At 43.1% G+C, this 22,023-nt stretch overlaps 2 protein-coding genes across 3 annotated transcripts; both read right to left on the bottom strand.

Moving 5' to 3' along the window:
• Nucleotides 1-2,959: 2,959 nt before the first annotated feature.
• On the bottom strand, nt 2,960-11,886 carry LOC135541311 (ectonucleoside triphosphate diphosphohydrolase 4-like). Of its 2 annotated transcripts, none has more exons than XM_064967471.1 (13): nt 11,763-11,886; nt 11,210-11,318; nt 10,875-11,069; nt 10,551-10,756; nt 7,818-7,968; nt 7,600-7,703; nt 7,414-7,473; nt 7,105-7,259; nt 5,413-5,579; nt 4,979-5,303; nt 4,749-4,834; nt 4,492-4,653; nt 2,960-4,378 (listed from the first exon to the last, which is right to left on the bottom strand). In XM_064967471.1, exons 2-13 carry the CDS (start codon nt 11,215-11,217, stop codon nt 4,144-4,146), a joined length of 1,854 nt encoding a protein of 617 aa, XP_064823543.1. In that variant the 5' UTR covers nt 11,218-11,318; nt 11,763-11,886; the 3' UTR covers nt 2,960-4,143. The 2 variants fall into 2 exon arrangements, with proteins under 2 accessions (XP_064823543.1, XP_064823551.1); XM_064967479.1 differs by having other exon boundaries at nt 7,129-7,259.
• A 1,259-nt stretch (nt 11,887-13,145) lies between these two features.
• Nucleotides 13,146-19,708, bottom strand: LOC135541306 (charged multivesicular body protein 7-like). The gene is made up of 11 exons (XM_064967456.1): nt 19,599-19,708; nt 19,128-19,413; nt 18,855-19,026; nt 18,567-18,752; nt 18,269-18,402; nt 18,111-18,159; nt 14,946-15,065; nt 14,679-14,777; nt 14,112-14,169; nt 13,750-13,986; nt 13,146-13,663 (listed from the first exon to the last, which is right to left on the bottom strand). The coding sequence occupies exons 2-11, from the start codon at nt 19,409-19,411 to the stop codon at nt 13,608-13,610; spliced, it is 1,395 nt and encodes a 464-aa protein (XP_064823528.1). The 5' UTR covers nt 19,412-19,413; nt 19,599-19,708; the 3' UTR covers nt 13,146-13,607.
• Nucleotides 19,709-22,023: the final 2,315 nt, after the last annotated feature.

Here is a 22,023-nt window from a genome sequence, read left to right as displayed (position 1 = left end):
AAGGCCCTTTCCTGTTCCAGCATGACAATTCCCTCGTGCAAGGTCCATACAGAAAAGGTTTGTAGAGATCGGTTTGGAAGAACTTGACCGGCCTGCACAAAGCCCTGACCTCAACCCCATCAAACACCTTTGGGATGAATTTGAACGCTGACTGTGAGCCAGGTCTTACTGCCCAACATCATTGCCCGACCTCACTAATGCTCGTGGCTGAATGGAAGCAAGTCCCTCCAGCAATATTCCAACATCTAGTGCAAAGCCTCCCCAGAAGAGTGGAGGCTGCTATAGCAGCAAATGGGGGCCCAACTCTATTTTAATGCCCATGGTTTTGAAATGATATGTTCAACGAGCAGGTGTCCACATACGTTTGGTAATGTAGTGTACTTTAAACTGAATGCTTTGAACTGAAACTAAATTCTTGTTAGATTGTGTATAAGGCCTACTCTGTTTAAGACATGAATGAGGTGCAGCAGAGGCAGGATCAGATGGGATCCCTCCTACAGCCCTACCATCACTGCCACCACCTCACAAGTTGTAGCGTAAGCTCCTCAAACATCCCGCCTTCAAACTTCATCACGTAACCAACGTCAGTGCAACTCAGTGGGGAGGGAGGAAGCTGAAGTGGTATGACCCATACGTAGACGGAGGATGACTCAGCACATGGAGAGCAGCCTCGAAGCACCTACACCACTTGAACACAAATGCTGCTGGTGACAACTACAGCTGGTATACACTTTCAACAATGATCTGAGAGGGAATTTACAAATTACAGCAAATATTGGACTATATTCCCTCTTTTACATATGCTGTGGCTATTACATGACTATTTCTGATTTGATTTGTAACATTCTGCTTGGTTTGATACATGTAATTATATAAGAATATACTGTACCTCGGAGTGTGGTGTCAGGAAAATAACCTCACACTCAACGTCAACAAAACTAAGGAGATGATTGTGGACTTCAGGAAACATCAGAGGGAACACCCCTATCCACATCGATGGAACAGTAGTGGAGGGTAGTAAGTTTTAAGTTCCTCGGCATACACATCACAGACAAACTGAATTGGTCCACCCACACAGACAGCATCGTGAAGAAGGCGCAGCAGCGCCTCTTCAACCTCAGGAGGCTGAAGAAATTTGGCTTGTCACCAAAAGCACTCACAAACTTCTACAGATACACAATCGAGAGCATCCTGGCAGGCTGTATCACCGCCTGGTACGGCAACTGCTCCGCCCACAACCGTAAGTCTCTCCAGAGGGTAGTGAGGTCTGCACAACGCATCACCGGGGGCAAACTACCTGCCCTCCAGGACACCTACACCACCCGATGTTACAGGAAGGCCATAAAGATCATCAAGGACAACAACCACCCGAGCCACTGCCTGTTCACCCCGCTATCATCCAGAAGGCGAGGTCAGTACAGGTGCATCAAAGCTGGGACCGAGAGACTGAAAAACAGCTTCAATCTCAAGGCCATCAGACTGTTAATAAACAGCCACCACTAACATTGAGTGGCTGCTGCCAACACACTGACTCAACTCCAGCCACTTTAATAATGGGAATTGATGTAAAGTATATCACTAGCCACTTTAAACAATGCTACTTAATATAATGTTTACATACCCTACATTATTTATCTCATATGTATACGTATATACTGTACTCTATATCATCTACTGCATCTTTACGTAATACATGTATCACTAGCCACTTTAACTATTTGTTTACATACACATCTCATATGTATATACTGTACTCGATACCATCTACTGTATCTTGCCTATGCTGCTCTGTACCATCACTCATTCATATATCTTTATGTACATATTCTTTATCCCCTTACACTTGTGTGTATAAGACAGTAGTTTTGGAATTGTTTGTTAGATTACTTGTTGGTTATTACTGCATTGTCGGAACTAGAAGCACAAGCATTTCGCTACACTCGCATTAACATCTGCTAACCATGTGTATGTGACAAATACAATTTGATTTACTTACAGTGTAACTGTAAAATGCTACCATGGATAACAATGCCCACTATTGTAATTCAAACCATTGGCTGCGGAGACCTCAGTTTCCTGTGTTTTAAAATGCTATAGGGTGCAGACAGAGCATCAAAAAGCACCTGTGATGTGCAATTATGCATGTAGTATGTACTTTCTATAATTCCATATGGACATTGCGATAAGGTTATCTGTGACAGGAATAGTATAGGCCAGCAGGAGGTTTGTGAGGTTAGACCTTTACTGAATTTACAAATGCAAAATGCAGATCTCAGGCAGCTACTGTCTCTAGTCTCTGGCACTTTGAATTAATGACCACTACCTAAGCTAAACAATTTGACCAGTTAAATACTGTTGTTTCAGCTCTAAGCATTTCTCACAATTACAGGACAATTTCATAGTGAAAATAGACGAATCTGTAAAATGCATTGCATGTAATCTGTTCAATGCAGTATTTACATTTCCCATCTTAATGGTCAACCTGTATTAAACTAACGTCCTCGTCAGACTCATCCATCACCAGCTGGCAGACCTGAAATGTAACACAGGACAGATAGGGAGAAGAGTGAAAACAAACCCCCATAGTGCAGTGTTTCCAACCTGGTCACCCAGACTCTGACAGGCCGGCTACAACAACATGGCCTCTAATAGGCTTGGGTGACCTGGTCATTAGTGGCCGACTGCAGCCTAGTCGTCTTGATTGATATCCTTTTTAACACTCCTTTTCTTCCCGTGCTACTGGGGACGTGTAAACCCTGACCATGGCTGCTGTAAATATGCATGTGTTTATTTACTCAATACTTACATAACCAACGGGGACTCAAACTCATCAGCAATTTCCTTCCAACTCTCCTCAAGACAACGAGGGCACCCAATATATTCCACGTGAACACAAGTGAAAATCAACAGATTGCGTTTGATGATTTTTGGAGCTTTCGTTGATATTTTGAACCATAAGTCTCAAAACAATCTCTTTATTATTCAACACCAATGGTATTGTAAAACAAAACAAAAATCATGTGCAAACTGTGAATTGATTTAAGTACACCCTTCAATATAAATATGGCATATATGCTTTCATAAACTAACCCCTTTACAGCAGTGATATCACAGCTTCTGAAAACGAAGCCCAGTGTGTTTGCCGAGATTTCAAATTATCTGCACCCCATCACATGACACCATTGAGCTGAAAAGACAGACATTCTTTACCCTACTGTAGCTCTGAGCCCTGTGTGGATTCATCTGGAGTGTCTCTCCAGTGATAAGACAATAAATATTGCGCCATTGCAGCTTTGTTAGATGCTGCCTGTTCTGCAATTGAAGGCAGAACAAAGGATACAAAAGAAACTAAAGTAAATAAAAGAAGCGGTGACAGAATATGACAGGTGTCCGTCTACACTGAGGAGTACAGAGGGGAAGCAGAGGCATACACCATTCCTCCACACAATAAATAAGCATTCACTAATCATGCACCCAAACGACAAACAGAGCCCCTAGTACAGAAACATATTCAATTGCATCAGGATAATGTGACAGGAAAGGAAGTGAAACTCCACTCAAGTACAGAGAATCTATACATATGAGCTAATACAGTATGTACTCTAAACAGTAACGGTTTCACTATCATCCTCGAACCTGCTCCTCTTTTCACATTGATTCAATTCTGTGCACTAATTGGAAAAGACAGTAATTTAAGGACTTTCTTTAAAAATGTGTTGTTTTTTGATTGACTAATTAGGGGAAGTTATGCGGCAGCTGCAATTCGAACCTTACAGGAAGCTTTAACGAAACCTGCGTGACTGGATAAAGTATACATGGGGAGCTCTCAAACCTCAGGCAAGGAGTTACACACCAAGTACCTAGTTCATATTTCCAGCAACATAAAAAAAGACAGATTTTGACATCATTAAAAATAAATAAGACAATCTCATGGTTAACTCAAGTATGCACACTCAACATGCAAGATCTCCCATACCAGAGTCCCTCCCAGTGCTGTTTCTCTGTTCATTGGATTCATTCAAAATCCAACTCAGTTTTAGAGTTTTGTCATTACCAGCTAACAAATGAAGGCCTGAACATAAAAGTGCAGGCATAGGGACTCCAGCAAGGGAAAGGAGCTGGTTTTGGCGTGAAAGCTTAAGTCTAGAGGGTGATAGGGAGTGAGGGGGATCCCAGACCCTCCTCTAACCACTCAACAGTAGAGGGAGTGCAGCGCTGCGTGGTACAGCTGTGGATACGTCGGAGTCGCAGCAAGTAGAGCAAGATGGAGAGGAAGACAACCAGGAAGCAGGCCAGAAACAAGTAGTGGTTGTTGACAAAGGAGAAGCTGTGACGCCAGTGGGCGTGGACTCCTTTGAGGGTCTCCTGCTGAATATCCCTTGGAAAGGAATGTAAAATAGTGCAAGTTTTCTCCATATCCTAATCAGCAAAAATATATTGGCGTATCAGTGTTAAAAGCATGATGAAGTGTGACAGCAAGTGTTCTCTTACCTTAAAGGTAGAAAGCGGGTTCTGTAAAGGATGGCTCCAAGAGTCCATTGTACCTCTTTATCATAAACTAAGAGGGCAGTCCTCAGGTTTTTGTAGTCTACAGGGAAGGAGAAGCCTGAGTGGAATACCTCATACATCCAGGCTGATTTAAAACACTGGTACCTGCACACAAGACAAATGTTTACATGAATTCTCCCCGACAACTCTTTACTATTACTGGACTCAAGTCTTACTAAAGAGCCAGAGCTGGGACTTACTTGAGTCTGTGAACATCAGCGTGAGATGCATATAAGCCTGAGTCAAATCGCTCTTTCAGAGATCTCCACTGGGTGGCGCAGTAACCCTGGAGATGAAGCACAATGTTGATTGTAAACAGCCACCATCTTACTGCAATTAGCCTAAGCTATGGTGAAATACATGCATTTCCATGCAGTTAGGAGTGCCAACTACATTGAAGAAGTGCTGCTTTGCTGTGGTAAGACCTCACCTTGGCAGCAACGGAATACTTTGAGGAGTTAAAATCACCGCCCATGCGCAACACATCCTCTGTGCAGTAGTAGAATTCAGAGAACCCATAGAACTGGCTGTTGGGGTAGTCGATGGGAGGCTGGTAGATGCCATTGAGGGAGGAGTGAGTCTCGTTGGTGCGGTTAAGGAAGGGCTGAAGCAGCTGTCTGCAGTGATCAAAATCACCTGTGCCACGCAGGTGGAGTTTCTGTGTCGCTGGCCCCACCTCGTCCTGCAGGTCTGTGGGTAGACACGGGTCGAGCAGGGGGGACTCTGACGTTTCACCTACATGCAGACCCAGGAGCCTGGGCAAACCAACTAAAATGAGCTCTCCATAATGACAGCACTGTGCAATGTCAAACTAGTAAACTATCAGTATCATTAGCTATCATAGCATGTGTTAAAGGTTCTTACTTGTTTTTAGTGAGAGTGTTCCTGACAATGCTCTCCTCATATCTTTGTCGAGCAGCATTGCCTCCAAAGCCCAGGAAGGTGGACACATACACCCGGTAGACATGCTCTGTCCGGTGGGCATCGCAACCCAGGTTGAACTCCGCAAGTAAGTTCTTGGCCACTTCCTCCTATAAAAATCAAACATTCAATATCAGACAGGAAATTACATTATTTTATCTAGGACTGTCTATATGTGTAACAACCATTTACTTAAAGAAACTTTGATCAAGACGACAGTTCTATGAAGTTTCGCATTTAGAAAAAAAACTGCAGGTGAATTACATTCAGTGGAGAGCAAAAACTACAAGAGTAAGAGCGCATGCAAATTGTCATAGTAAATAGAAAACCAAACATTTTTGTGAACTGGCAAAAATAATTGCGCAGGACTGAAAAGCTGATGGACTTGGACTTCTTTAAATGAATGTATTATTATCATCTGGTCATGGATGTTTTGCACGATGGCTCTTAAGCATGTTCTGTGATCTTAAAAGTAGACTCAGCAAAATGACTTTGCCACGAGCAGCACGGTAGATATTGAGATGAGCGAGATGCAAAACTTTGCTCTCACACAGAAACCAGGTTTCCATTCAACCTTTTTATGCAAGTACAGTACATGTTGGATAAAATTTTTAAAAAAAAGTCATAACAGGCCTGATGGAAACAGAAGATTTGTCGGTATCTAAATGTCGACAAGATAAAATAAGCTAGACATGGTGGGATCTTTGTGTCGGAACAATTATGTAAGAAATGTCAGCGTTAACACTTACACACAAATATTGATATTATAACCATCATATTGAAGTAAAGTCACCCAATAACATTTGTGGTCCTCCTACGACTCGTCGGGAAACCATGCAGTTTGTTAGGCTACAGATGAAACTTCACAGGGTGGTGAAAGTGCAAGGTGATGAGCTTGATGCTCCTTTCCAATAAATATTGAGGATCTTATTCAGGTGATATGATCTATTTTGTCCATAATAATAGATCTAATGTAGGCCCTACCTACACTGTATCTGCGAGCTGTTGTGGGCAAACTCGCTATATAATGCAACATTTTTTGAGAGTAGAGTTAAATGCAATGGAAATCCATTTAACTAGTATTTATTTAACTGCAAAAGTATTATTTTGTTGTTTTATGTTCACTACGTCATCACACAGCCATTTATCCACAAGTCAATTTGATGGAATCTGGTGGGAAAATGCGATTTTAAAATATTTGCATGAAAATCTGTTGCCAGTTGGATGGAAAGCTAGCTACAGACAATATCTGCGCGTGTGTGCATGGGTTCGCTTCATGCTGTTACAGCATGGTAGCCAGAGGACCAAAAACAGCGAAGAAGTTGATTCTTGCACTTTAACGCTCTTAGCTGTTGCAGAAATTACCCCACTATGCGGTTTATTGTATGCGTTTATATCAAATTGCGGAGTCTACCTTTAGAGTTTGAACTAACACATTCTACTATGAAGCAATGCAGCAGGCTTATCTTTAGAGCAGACCTCCAATAATCCACTCTGAATGGAGAGGACTTCATCTCCAGAGGACAAACATGATGTTTACAGGTTTAACCAGGGAATGAGTGGTGGGAAGAGAAAATGAGTGAGTGACAAATTAAAAAAAGAGCACAAAAAAGGGAAATTGTTGTTGATAATAACCTGTTGTGGAGAAGCAAAGCTTACAGTTTTGGGCACTTCATATGCTATCTGAGTGGAGACACCCCCCATGTCCAGAACACCAGCGGTCCTTTTCCTCACCAGCGCCTCCTGCTGGTCACCTCCAGGTACCTGCACCTCTACAACTGCATCCCTCTCTATAGGAAGGATAGGGGAAGGAGCCACGGGTCCCATTGAAGAAAAATAATGAAAGACAAATAAAGTGGTGTCAGAGGTAAGTAAAATAAGGGAATTAAAGTATTCAGTGTGACGATATGCAGATCTCTTAAGGAAATGTATTTAGATACTTACCACTAGCCACATGATTAAACCTTCCAAGGACAAAGTTGATTCCAATCCATGCATACACACCTGTCCAAAAACAAGGATAATTTATATATTCCAGCATTTCCACATATTTTCAACACAGATGGTGACATCTCAATGTTGAATGGCCAGTGTTTAGCTTGCCTGCTACTCTAAAACAGGTTAGCTCACCTTCCTGCTTGCCAGAAATGACCTCCACATGGGAATCAGAAAAGAGGAAGTTGAAATGTACAGGGATATCGGTCCGTAGATCCTCCAGAAGTGCTTCCTGTTGACTGAAAAAGAGGAAATAAGCCAATGTTAGTTAACATGGGAGGTCACAGCGGTAATAAAAAATAAACACTAGCAAGTTTCCATCTCAAGATAACAAATACTAAGTTGGGGTGTACCTGTCAGACAGCACCCTCATTCCAGCCGTGCACAGGATGTACAGAGGGGTCTCCTGGTGCTTGAGTTTGGGGATGTGCTGGGCAGCAAAGCTCAGCAGGGGGTGGATGTAATCACTGGCCTTCTCTGGTGTTTTTGCAAGCTCTGAGATGCCTACAAAAAAGTATTAAGACCATGGCTGTCTTTATTGGGTGGAATGGATAAGTGCTTTAAACTAAACCAATGTCTTCTAAACTTCTAAAGATAATTTGTAAAAATCCAAATAACTTCACAGGTCATCATTGTATAGGGTTTAAACACTGTTTCCCATGCTTGTTCAATGAACCATAAACAATTAAGGAACATGCACCTGTGGAACAGTTAACTTCTTGAGGGCCGTATTCGGTAATTCGGTTGACTGACATGCCCAAAGTAAACTGCCTGTAACTCAGGCCCAGAAGCTAGGATATGCATATAATTGGTAGTATTGGATAGAAAACTCTGAAGTTTCTAAAACTGTTCAAATAATGTCTGAGTATAACAGAACTGATATGGCAGGAATCTGCCCATCAAAATCCTTGTTTATGGGAAAATCAAAGGAATACCTTCCAGATTGCAGTTCCTAGGGCTTCCACTAGCTGCCAAGTCTTTATAAAGAGTTTGAGGCTTGTTTAATTTTTTAAATGAGCTAGAATTTTTTGTTTTCCTAGGTGGCTCCCATTTTGACTGTAGTATTGTGGCGTGTGTGGATGAGGGTGCACACTTCGTTATTCATCTCCGGTAATGAACATACTATTCTCCATCTTAAATTGTACCGTTTATTTACATATTAGGGTACCCGAGGATTGATTAGAAATGTTGTTTGACTTGTTTGGATGAAGTTTATCAGTAACTTTTGGGGTTAATTTGTATGCATTTTGAACGAGGGAAACAGGTGGATTACTGAATCAAGCGCGCCAACGAAACTGACCTTTTTGGGATATAAAGGACTTCATCGAACAAAACGACCATTTGATGTGTAGCTGGGCCCCTTGGGATTGCAAACAGAGGAAGATCTTCAAAGGTAAGTGATTTATTTTATTGCCATTTCTGACTTTCGTGACGACTCTGCTGGTTTGGAAAATGTTTAATGCTTTTATACGTGGGGCACTGTCCTCATAATCGCATAGTATGCTTTTGTCGTAAAGCCTTTTTGAAATCTGACATGGCGGGTGGATTAACAAGAAATTACGCTTTTAAACGATGTAAAACACTTGTATTTTCATTCATGTTTAATATTACGATTTTGTATTTGGCGCGCTCCGATTTCACCGGATGTTGTCGAATTTGATCCCGTTAAACAGGATTTCTTTTTTAAGACACTAACAGCTTACAGCCCGGTAGGCAATTAAAGGTCACAGTTATAAAAACTTAGGACACTAAAGAGGCCTTCCTACTGATGCTGAAAAACACCAAAATAAAGATGCCACGGGTCCCTGCTCATCTGCGTGAACGTGCCTTAGGCATGCTGCAAGGAGGCATGAGGACTGCAGATGTGGCCAGGGCAATAAATTGCAATGTCCATACTGTGAGACGCCAAAGATAGCGCTACAGGGAGACAGGATGGACAGCTGATCATCCTCGCAGTGGCAGACCACGTGTAACAACACCTGCACAGGATCGGTACATCCGAACATCACACCTGTGGCACAAGTACAGGATAGCAACAACTGCCTGAGTTACACCAGGTACGCACAATCCCTCCATCAGTGCTCAGACTGTCCGCAATAGGCTGAGAGAGGCTGGACTGAGGGCTTGTAGGCCTGTTGTAAGGCAGGTCCACACCAGACTTCACCGGCAACAACGTTGCCTATGGGCACAAACCCACCGTCGCTGGACCAGACAGGACTGGCAAAAAGTGCTCTTCACTGACGAGTCGCGGTTTTGTCTCACCAGGGGTGATGGTTAGATTCCTGTTTATCGTCAAAGGAATGAGCATTATATCGAGGCCTGTACTCTGGAGCGGGATCGATTTGGAGGTGGAGGGTCCGTCATGGTCTGGGGCGTTGTGTCACAGCATCATCGGACTGAGCTTGTTGTCATTGCAGGCAATCTCAACGCTGTGCGTTACAGGGAAGACATCATCCTCCCTCATGTGGTACCCTTCCTGCAGGATCATCCTGACATGACCCCCCAGCATGACAATTCCACCAGCCATACTGCTTGTTCTGTGTGTGATTTCCTGCAAGACAGGAAAGTCAGTGTTCTGCCATTGCCAGCGAAGATTCCGGATCTCAATCCCATTGAGCACGTCTAGGACCTGTTGGATCGGAGGGTGAGGGCTAGGGCAAGGGCCATTCCCCCTATAAATGTCAGAGAACTTGCAGGTGCCTTGTTGGAAGAGTGGGGTAATATCTCACAGCAAGAACTGGCAAATCTGGTGCAGTCCATGAGGAGATGCACGACAGTGCTTAATGCAGCTGGTGGCCACACCAGATACTGAGTGTTACTTTTGATTTCGACCCCCCCTTTGTTCAGGGACACATTCAATTTCTGTTAGTCACATGTCTGTGGAACTTGATCAGTTTGTCTCAGTTGATGAATCTTACATTCATACAAATATTTACACATGATTAAGTTTGCTGAAAATAAACGCAGTTGACAGTGAGATGACGTTTATTTTTTTGTTGAGTTTACATTATGAAACCAGAGTGGAAATGCATACATGTGGCTCTTCCCAGCAGCACACCAGTCATCAGCAACCAGGTATGTCTCACCTGGCTTGATCTTCATGACCACTGGTTTCCTGTGCTGGTCTCTCATCTGTCGTATGTCAAGCAGATCATGGGGATTACCATTGTGCTGGGGCCAACAATACACAAACACCCTGGAGCCACTGCTGCCGCAGTCTACCACCAAACCGTAGTTCAGGTTGGGATTGCTGGTGTCAGTGGCCTCCACATCTGTGACTCTCGCCAAGTGTCTGGTGATCAGAGGTGAATGAAAAGTTGACAATTGTAAGCCAAATTCAGCCAAACATTTTCTTGTCTTTACAGGAATATGTAACGGTATCTTCTAATGTGCCGCTACTAGTGACTCACCTATGGAAGTAGTTGTCCTTTCTGATCCAGATGTCCTGGCCCTTTCCTGTTACCAACAACAGGTAAAGCAGTCCTAGCAATCCCACCAGCAGACCAAATAAGAGTAGCTGCCTGAATGAAGGTAGCAGTAGACGAGGAAGAACCAGGGGTGACAGGCTGAAGTGCCAGGAGGCTGGGAGGCACGAGAAGCTGATCCTGTAAGGACAAGCGGGACCTTGGTATGTATGGTAAAATACACGTTGACTAGTCTATGCAATAGCGGCATGCATGCCGACCATGGAATAATAATTAAAGGGTAACAATTCCTAGTCCTCTACTCAGTCGGTCGAGCCTACCTTCCCATGACGTGGACTGTCCTAGTTCACTGGATGAAAATCATTCAAAGGGGACACGAGTCTGGGATGTTGGCTTCAGAGCCTCACCATTTCTCCATCTGCTCATTGTCTTGATAAAATAAAATAAACACGTTAGCTACAAGCGAAGCAGTAATTATTACTGATGACATCGATACAAACGCGTGTCAATACCAATGGTGACATTTGGCCACTAGCGCATCCATCGGCACAACTGCCACGTACTGCATTGCATAATAATGTAATGATACTGGTCCGATTTCAACGAGTTAGCTGGTTTAGTTAGCTAAGACAATACGTTAGCTGGCTATGTAGCGTTTCCCAGTCAATTGGATAAACAATATACCTGTTAGTTAGCTAGCTAGCAAGCGTATTAAGCGGGCGAATGTTTGGATTCTGGCTAGCGAAACAAACAGATCACTGGTTAAACAACGACGATAGCCAGGGTATTGCTAGGCTACCGTTAGCCCCTGCCCTGTACTAGGAGTATGCTGTGCCCACGCTCCATCTAAAACCAAACTTAAAATGTACTTACTGTTGCGTTTCGAACGACTTAGTTGCATAACATTTACATTAGCTCGTTTGCTGCTGAATATTGTTACTAATACTATTGGGAGGATGCGCTAACAGCACCCTAACTAGCTAGTATTCAGTGCGCATGTCAGGCAGATGTGACGTAGCTAGTAAAAGGTGCGGTACGAATGTTTTTAAATCATTGGCACTCCCTGGCGGCTTTCACTGGTATAGCTTGCTTGCTCAGGGTTGTGAAATTGGGAGCATCCTCTGATCCTTTTTGGAGGGGGACTCAGGCGGTGTCTTTGCTTACTGTTGCTTACTGAACTAAGACAGTCCATGTCATGGGAAGGCAGGACCGCTACCTCCGCCTTTGTGCAAGGAGGAGAAGGAGGAGCACTGCCAGAGCCCTGCAAAATGACCTCCAGCAGGCCACAAATGTGCATGTGTCTGCTCAAACGGTCAGAAACAGACTTCATGAGAGTGGTATGAGGGCCCGACGTCCACAGGTGGGGGTTGGGCTTTACAGCCCAACACCGTGCAGGACGTTTGGCATTTGCCAGAGAACACCAAGATTGGCAAATTCGCCATTGGCGCCCTGTGCTCTTCACAGACGAAAGCAGGTTCACACTGAGCACATGTGACAGACGTGACAGAGTCTGGAGATGCCGTGGAGAACATTCTGCTGCCTGCAACATCCTCCAGCATGACTGGTTTGGCGGTGGGGCAGTCATGGTGTGGGGTGGCATTTCTTATGGGGCTGCACAGCCCTCCATGTGCTCGCCAGAGGTAGCCTGACTGCTATTAGGTACAGAGATGAGATCCTCAGACCACTTGTGAGACCATATGCTGGTACGGTTTGCCCTGGGTTCCTCCTAATGCAAGACAATGTTAGACCTTATGTGGCTGGAGTGTGTCAGCAGTTCCTGCAAGAGGAAGGCATTGATGCTATGGACTGGCCCCCCCTTTCCCCAGACCTGAATCCAATTGAGAACATCTGGGACATCATGTCTCGCTCCATCCACCAACGCCATGTTGCACCACAGACTGTCCAGGAGTTGGCGGATGCTTTAGTCCAGGTCTGGAAGGAGGTCCCTCAGGAGACCATCCGCCACCTCATCAGGAGCATGCCCAGGCGTTGTAGGGAGGTCATACAGGCACGTGGAGGCCACACACACTACTGAGCCTCATTTTGACTTTTTTTAAGGACATTACATCAAAGTTGGATCAGCCTGTAGTGTGGTTTTCCACTTTAATTTTGAGTGTGACTCCAAATCCAGACCTCCATGGGTTGATAAATTTGATTTCCATTGATAATTTGTGTGATTTTGTTGTCAGCACATTCAACTATGTAAAGAAAAAAGTATTTAATAAGAATATTTCATTCATTCAGATCTAGGATGTGTTCTTTTAGCGTTCCCTTTATTTTTTTGAGCAGTGTACATTTGCAAACATATTTTCACTTTGTCCTTATGGCGTATTGTGTGTAGATTGAGGGGGGAAAATCATTTAATACATTTTAGAATAAGGCTGTGATGTAACAAAATGTGGAAAGCATCAAGGGGTCTGCAAACTAAACCGAATGCACTGTATTTGGCATAGTTAATATCATACAACACAACCTCATTACAGTCAATCTGAAATAGTGGCTTTATAATTTGGCATCATGATTGTTACCGATATCTTTATTAGAGTAAATGATAAATAAACTTAAAAAATGCCACTTATAAATACATTTTAAAAGTGTATGACAGTGATCAGAGACATCAATAAGCATGTTACAAAAGACAGATCACACTTTTCTATCACTGTGCCCAAACACTGAGGGTCCGGTTAATATTGCAGTTGACTTCTTTTATTAGTGGTGTCACTGTGCAGACTCAGCCGTCTTCACTGGCGCGGTACAATCTTTTTGTTGAAGACCTAAGGGAGTGATGCGTAAACAAAGGTTACTTCAGTAGCCTCTTTTGAGGTAGTATTTTAAAGATAAAGGAACAAGAGAGGCATACATGTATCTGCAAGTGTTAGACGGCCCAGCTCTTTGTCCAGTTCCTCATCTGTGATATTGAAGAGGCTTTGAGGGACTAAGGGCAAAGCACACAGCAGATCATCACAAAGGGAACCAGATTCCCTGACAGGTGAAAGAGGGTGTGACGGTACTTCAGGAAGTGTGGAAGGCCTATCCAGAGTAGAGTTCTCCAATAAAGATCTCAGCTCATCCTCCAGCTCGTCTGTGTCAGCATCCGCTAAACAAATATCAATAGGATAATTGATCATTTCTCAGACCCTCTGGATATTGGAAATGTAATTATGAAATTGTCTAAGTTAGGCACTACAACCAAGTAGATATTATATATGTGATAGGACATACTTGAGTTGAGCGCTCCACCAGCCAGAGTTTGGTTCATTTCATCCTGAGTGTCACACAACTGTAATACCAAATGGCAAGAAAATACATTTAGATTGATGTGGACATACAACAACTAACAATTAGTGGTGGAGAAAGTACCAAATTGTCATACTTGAGTGCAAGTAAAATATACCTTAAAAGAAAATGACTCAGTAAGTCACCCAATAAAATACAAATACTACTAAATGTATTTGGTTTTAAAAATAATTATGTATCAAAAGTAAAAAATAATTTCAAATCATTTTTATTAAGCAAACCTGATGGCACCATTCTTGTTTTTATGGATAGCCAGGGGCACGCTCCAACACTCAGACATAATTTACCAATGAAGCATGTGTTTAGTGAGTCCGCCAGATTTGAGGCAGTAGGCATGACCAGGGGAAATATATGGAGTAGTGAAGTAAGTTGTAGAAAATATAAATAGTGAAGTACAGATACCTCAAAACTACCGAAGTAGTACTTTAAAGCATTTTTACACCACTGTCAATAACAGCAACTAAATGCAGTCCCAGTGAAGAAGAGTCTGACCTCTTGGATTTGATCCACAAGGCTCTCAGCTCCTTCTACAGTTCCATCCTTCAGAGAGAGTCGCAGGGCTGACACTCCAGCCTGATATGCCTGTATCACCTATAGAAGCAAGCAGAAAGAGGCATAGAGAACAGAATACCTTAGTTACTGCATGTAGAACTAAGAAGAGTGATGACAACAGCCACAAATTACTCACATTGCAAATTTTAGATTAACTTTAGTGCTTGCTCTGTTTTGGCTATATTGTTGTTGTTGTTGCATACTCACCAGTTTGTCCGTCTCTGAATTTGCTATCCTGTCCAAGATTCCCTTCACATTCTCCAGCTGGGCATTTAAGCCATCTGCTTTCCTCTCAACTCTCTTTCGGCTTCTCAAATACCTCAGGGCCTTGGGGAGAAAAATGTATTGAGGTTTCCCAGACTGCATTTTTATTTTTTTACATTTTATTTCACCTTTATTTTACCAGGTAGGCAAGTTGAGAACAAGTTCTCATTTACAATTGCGACCTGGCCAAGATAAAGCAAAGCAGTTCGACACATACAACGACAGAGTTACACATGGAGTAAAACAAACATACAGTCAATAATAGAGTAGAAAATAAGTCTATATACAATGTGAGCAAGTGAGGTGAGAGAAGGGAGGTAAAGGCAAAAAAAAGGCCATGGTGGCGAAGTAAATACAATATAGCAAGTAAAATACTGGAATGGTTGATTTGCAGTGGAAGAATGTGCAAAGTAGAGAGAAATACTGGGGTGCAAAGGAGCAAAATAAATAAATAAATGAATACAGTAGGGAAAGAGGTAGTTGTTTGGCCTAAATTATAGATGGGTTATGTACAGGTGCAGCAATCTGTGAGCTGCTCTGATAGCTGGTGCTTAAAGCTAGTGAGGGAGATAAGTGTTTCCAGTTTCAGAGATTTTTGTAGTTCGTTCCAGTCATTGGCAGCAGAGAACTGGAAGGAGAGGCAGCCAAAGGAAGAATTGGTTTTGGGGGTGACCAGAGAGATATACCTGCTGGAGCGCGTGCTACAGGTGGGTGCTGCTATGGTGACCAGCGAGCTGAGATAAGGGGGGACTTTACCTAGCAGGGTCTTGTAGATGACCTGGAGCCAGTGGGTTTGGCGACGAGTATGAAGCGAGGGCCAGCCAACGAGAGCGTTCAGGTCACAGTGGTGGGTAGTATATGGGGCTTTGGTGACAAAACGGATGGCACTGTGATAGACTGCATCCAATTTATTGAGTAGGGTATTGGAGGCTATTTTGTAAATGACATCACCGAAGTTGAGGATCGGTAGGTTGGTCAGTTTTACAATGGTATGTTTGGCAGCATGAGTGAAGGATGCTTTGTTGCGAAATAGGAAGCCAATTCTAGATTTAACTTTGGATTAGAGATGTTTGATGTGAGTCTGGAAGGAGAGTTTACAGTCTAACCAGACATCCAGGTATTTGTAGTTGTCCACATATTCTAAGTCAGAGACATCCAGAGTAGTGATGTTGGACAGGCGGGCAAGGTGCAGGCAGCGATCGGTTGAAGAGCATACATTTAGTTTTACTTGTATTTAAGAGCAATTGGAGGCCACGGAAGGAGAGTTGTATGGCATTGAAGCTCACCTGGAGGGTTGTTAACAGTGTCCAAAGAAGGGCCAGAAGTATACAGAATGGTGTCATCTGCGTAGAGGTGGATCAGAGACTCACCAGCTGCTAGAGCGACATCATTGATGTATACAGAGAAGAGAGTCAGTCCAAGAATTGAACCTTGTGGCACCCTCATAGAGACTGCCAGAGGCCCGGACAACAGACCCTCCAATTTGGTACACTGAACTTTATCAGAGAAGTAGTTGGTGAACCAGGCGAGGCAATCATTTGAGAAACCAAGGCTGTCGAGTCTGCCGATGAGGATGTGGTGATTGACAGTCGAAAGCCTTGGCCAGGTCAATGAATACGGCTGCACAGTATTGTTTCTTATCGATGGCGGTTAAGATATCGTTTAGGACCTTGAGCGTGGCTGAGGTGCACCCATGACTAGCTCTGAAACCAGATTGCATAGCGGAGAAGGTATGGTGGGATTCGAAATGGTTGGTAATCTGTTTGTTGACTTGGCTTTCGAAAGACCTTAGAAAGGCAGGGTAGGATAGATATAGGTATGTAGCAATTTGGGTCAAGAGTGTCCCCCCTTTGAAGAGGGGGATGACCGCAGCTGCTTTACAATCTTTGGGAATCTCAGACGACACAAAAGAGAGGTTGAACAGGCTAGTAATAGGGGTGGCAACAATTTCGGCAGATCATTTTAGAAAGAAAGGGTCCAGATTGTCTATCCCGGCTGATTTGTAGGGGTCCAGATTTTGCAGCTCTTTCAGAACATCAGCTGACTGGATTTGGGAGAAGGAGAAATGGGGAAGGCTTGGGCAAGTTGCTGTGGGGGGTGCAGTGCTGTTGACCGGGGTAGGGGTAGCCAGGTGGAAAGCCTGGCCAGCCGTAGAAAAATGCTTATTGAAATTTCCGAATATAGTGGATTTATTGGTGGTGACAGTGTTTCCTATCTTCTGTCTATTGGGCAGCTGGGAGGAGGTGTTCTTATTCTCCATGGACTTTAGTGTCCCAGAACTGTTTTGAGTTTGTGTTGCAGGAAGCAAATTTCTGCTTTAAAAAGATATACACAGGCAGTTAGAAAAGCCATGGCTATTGGTTTCTGGCTTCCCTGAAAAGTTGCATATCACGGGGGCGGTTCGATGCTAATGCAGAACGCCATAGGATGTTTTTGTGCTGGTTAAGGGCAGTCAGGTCTGGAGAGAACCAAGGGCTATATCTGTTCTTGGTTCTAAATTTCTTGAATGGGGCATGCTTATTTAAGATGGTGAGGAAGGCATTTAAAAAAGATAACCAGTCATCCTCTACTGACGGGATGAGATCAATATCCTTCCAGGATACCCCGGCCAGGTCGATTAGAAAGGCCTGCTCGCTGAAGTGTTTCAGGGAGCGTTTGACAGTGATGAGTGGAGGTCGTTTGACTGCTGACCCATTACGGATGCAGGCAATGATGGAGTGAATCACTGAGATCTTGGTTGAAAACAGCAGAGGTGATTTAGAGGGCAAGTTGGTTCGGATGATCTCTATGAGGGTGCCCGTGTTTACGGCTTTGGGGTGGTACCTGGTAGGTTCATTGATAATTTGTGTGAGATTGAGGGCATCAAGCTTAGATTGTAGGATGGCTGGGGTGTTAAGCATGTTCCAGTTTAGGTCGCCTAGCAGCACGAGCTCTGAAGATAGATGGGGGGAAATCAGTTCACATATGGTGTCCAGAGCACAGTTGGGGGCAGAAGGTGGTATATAGCAGGCGGCAACGGTGAGAGACTTGTTTTTAGAGAGTTTTGGTTGCGTTTGAGTTTGGTGCAGGACAAGAAGTCAACACAGGATCAAAGTATTGTAAATCTACCTGAGATTTCTTCCCTTCGCGTAGCAACACCCGAGCTTCTTCTTTGCACCTATAAAAAGATAATACAGCACAAGCAGAAATCACACACACAAAAAAAATGTAAGACTAAAGATTAGAGACTACACAAGACAACGCTAAGTGATGTCTCAGGGACGCACTTCTCTGCCTCTAGACCCAATGCCTCCACCCGCACTTCAAGCAGTCTCTCACTGCGCTGTAGCTGATAGATGCCTAGGTCCACATCACTGACTGAAGACACACGGTCCTGTCCTGGCTGAGAAAACTTAACAATCTGTGAAAACAAACAAAACATTGGCTCAATGCAACACATTGATACAGTGACATTATCCTCATAACAATGTGTGTGAAATCTCATGGATAATGGTCTGAGTTACTGCAGCCTACAATGTAGTCTAATAATATGCTCACTTCAATTAAGCATTCTCATATCCTCACCTTCTCGCCTTCATGCAGTGATACTGTGACCTGCTTCTCCCTCTGCAGCTGTAGCAGAGCCATACACAGGGTACTCTCATCAATACAGACATGGGATGACAGTGTCTGGAGCTCCTGGAAGGACAGGAGAGAGCAGTTGGCCACTGGAGAACTCCAGTAGACACCAAGCAATTCTGCTGCCTTTTCCTGAAGGAAACATACAGAAAATAAAAGGTTAGTGTTAAATGGATAAACCTGCTTGCTAGCCCCATGGTCATGTTTTGAATTAATTAAATTAAGTATACACACCTTTACCAGTTCAATGACAACAAATGACTCCTCCAAAGTAACCCCACTGCTACCCAGAAGAGTTGAAAATGTCCATTTTAAAGGCTTCACCAGCAACAGGCCAAAACCCCAAGACACCCAACCACAGTCCACATTTGCTGCAAACTCTGACTCTCTTTGAATCTTGCCGCCCCTGCCAGGAATACAGACAAGTACAGTAAGGTAAGGATAGTGAGACTAGGTAGGTTATGTTTTTCTCACATTTTAGCAGATGGCATTGCATTGATATTTTACCTAGCCATGCACCGAATGACAGTACCCAAACCCAAAGGTACAAATCCTTTTCTCTGAAAAATCTTGTTCAACAGTTGCAAATTAAAACAGACGGTTCCGCGACTTCGGCAGATTTTAAGAATGAGTGATGTCCAGAAATCAATTTTACTGTCCCAATCTTTTGTGTTGACATCTCGGTTTTCTTTGAAGTCGGAGAATAGGAAATTCATCCGTTCATCGTCCTCCCACTCAGGTGGCAACGTTACTTCAGTAGACATTTCTTCCCCAAGATTTGATGGAACCATTTCTGTAGAACAAAAGACACAAGAGATTGTGTGGAATGCATAGCTAGCTAGCAGGCAGAATAACAACAACGTCATCAGCTGACCAAGGCTATCAAGCTGAGCTCCGTAGTAAATTCAATCACAGACATGTCCAATTACACTAGAGTAGTCTATGATATATTTTCACCATGATGAGCAAACAACTAACCAATGCCTGCTGTGTGCTCCACAACATGTTGTTTTGAAGTTATCTTGTTTCTAGCAGCTAACTTCCTCAAACGTCAGATTTGAGCTTTTTCTGCGCATGTTCAAGATGGTCGGGATAACAAGGTTCACAGTCAGCAGCGAGGGTTTTGCCTAGAAATTAGACAGTTTATGTCCAAATATACTTTGCATAGCAGCCTGCTACTAGCAGGTTAGGTGAAGTAACGTAGCAGGTTAAGAGAAGTGTGTTAGGGTTAGCTAAAATCCCCCAAATAGTTTGTCATCAATTTAACATAAACTGTATCCCATCTAGACATGACCGGGTCAGAGCGGAAACGCTGGTCAGATTCTGAATACTGGATTGGCTATCTGGCAATGGCTGGACCATTTTTTTAAATTTATTTTTGGGTGGGGCTGGTAGAAATGGACACACACAAAAATATGTATTTTATATATAATAGTTTTTGCTAGTCTGGGGGGATGTGTGAAGGCAAAGCTTCTGACCAGCATGGTGCAGCAGCTGCTGTCTCTATGTTGTGCTTTTTCTCAGAGTTGTAAAAGCAAGCAGATCAGAAACTGGCTGCTCTTTATTTGACTGATGTAGCCGGTAAGGTAACTGCTTTTTGACTTAACAGAAGAAAAACAAATGTATCCCCCGTGCTGAGCAGGTAGTGCAACTGACATGTTTGACTTAACAGAAGAAGGGAGAGAAAAATATTCCTAGTGCTGAGTTAGTAGTGTAACTGACGTGTAATGTTAGCTAATGTTTTATCCCCTCTCCCCTGAAGTTATGTCTGAAGAGAATTAACTAGCTAAATAGTAGCTACCACAGCCAGTTCAGCTCTAGTCTCTAACAGCTGCTGTGTGTTAGGAAATGTTTTGTAGCCTTTTTGTCCTGTTTCAACAGAAGTAAATTAATTGGCTAGTGTTCGCCAGTTGATTTACCATTAGAGCTCGCCAAAAGTTGGCTAACGTTAGCTAGCTAGCCCACTAACTTTAGGTATTGTTTTTGTCTTAATCACACTAGATCTGAATTAAACTATGAAACCAGCGGCCAAACGATTGAAGACCGATATTCTGACGTTTTTTGACAGCGCAATGTGAGTTTTTATTAGTGTCAGTAGGTATAGCAATGTAACGTTATTGATCTGTCAGTTTCCCTAGCTAACTCTCAACTTTTCACACTGACACAGTATAAACAGCTCAACAGACTACACTGTCATGGTGCACAGTCAGTGCACAATACAATATTGATGATGATGAATGGATTTTTAAAATTTAACCTTTTATTTAACTTGTCAAGTCCGTTAAGAAAAATATCTTATTTTACAATGACTGCCAACCCCGGCCAAACCCTCCCCTAACCCGGACGACACTGGGCCAATTGTGAGCCGCCCTATGGGACTCCCGATCACGGCTGGTTGTGATATAGCCCGGGATAGAACCAGGGTCTGTAGTGAAGCCTCTAACACTGAGCTGCCGGGCCTTAGACATATGCGCCACTCGGGAGCAAAGTTATGTTAGAATGTCCAGTCATGTTCATATAATCTCAGACAAATTACTGCAGTTTAAGACCATCCATAGAACATCCAATATACCAGTGAAACTGAATATCATGCTCATAAATGTAATACATGTAAAGGGGACATATTTGCATATGTTATGATCTTGTGAAGAGTAAGTTCTTTTATCTCAGCATGTCTACAGATTCTTCCTTCTCCCTGTTTTTGTTTGCTTGGAAACATTGATACTGGAGACTGTTATCAGAAGAAACTGTGTAGCCTAGCATTTACAGAAATGCATTGCTATTAATTGGGATGTTGGTTATCCTCCCTCAATGTCCCAATGGAAATGTCAAATGTTATGTATCACTAAATTTGATTTATTACAAGATTATACTGTGCAACTTTCATAAGGTCTGGGTGCCTCATGGAATAGTCTACTTTATGACAAAAGGGGTCTGTATCGAAAACATTTTTTTTAAATCATGGAAAACGAGCGGTGGTGATTTTAGCATGTAAATCTTGGTGGGGCAAACTCCAAAATATATTTTGTTATGCATGTCAGCAAAGCCACTACACAACACTAAACCATACATTAGTAGGGAAAGAGAAAGGGGGATATTGCACTATAACGGTGACAAACGGTGCCCACAAACTGTTAGGGCCTACATAAAGCTGTCCCAACAGCAGAGGTTTTTTTTTCAGCACCATGGAGTGAATCCTTACCACCGCTACACCTGGCTATCTGTGGAGCCTTGCCTGGTAGCGAAACAACTAATTCTGCTTCATTTACTGCCTTTAAAAAAAACATAGCTGATATGGATGACTTGCTTAAACAAATGTGGTTTCTACTGACAATAACAATTTCGATTAAGACATTAATGAGCGAGCTAGGACAGACGTAGTCAATAACTATTTCCAACTTGT

Source organism: Oncorhynchus masou, chromosome 1 (assembly GCF_036934945.1).
Source record: "Oncorhynchus masou masou isolate Uvic2021 chromosome 1, UVic_Omas_1.1, whole genome shotgun sequence".
Classification (NCBI taxonomy): domain Eukaryota; kingdom Metazoa; phylum Chordata; class Actinopteri; order Salmoniformes; family Salmonidae; genus Oncorhynchus; species Oncorhynchus masou.
Note: the sequence above shows the minus strand (reverse complement) of the source record. Positions and strands in the feature narration are given on the sequence as shown.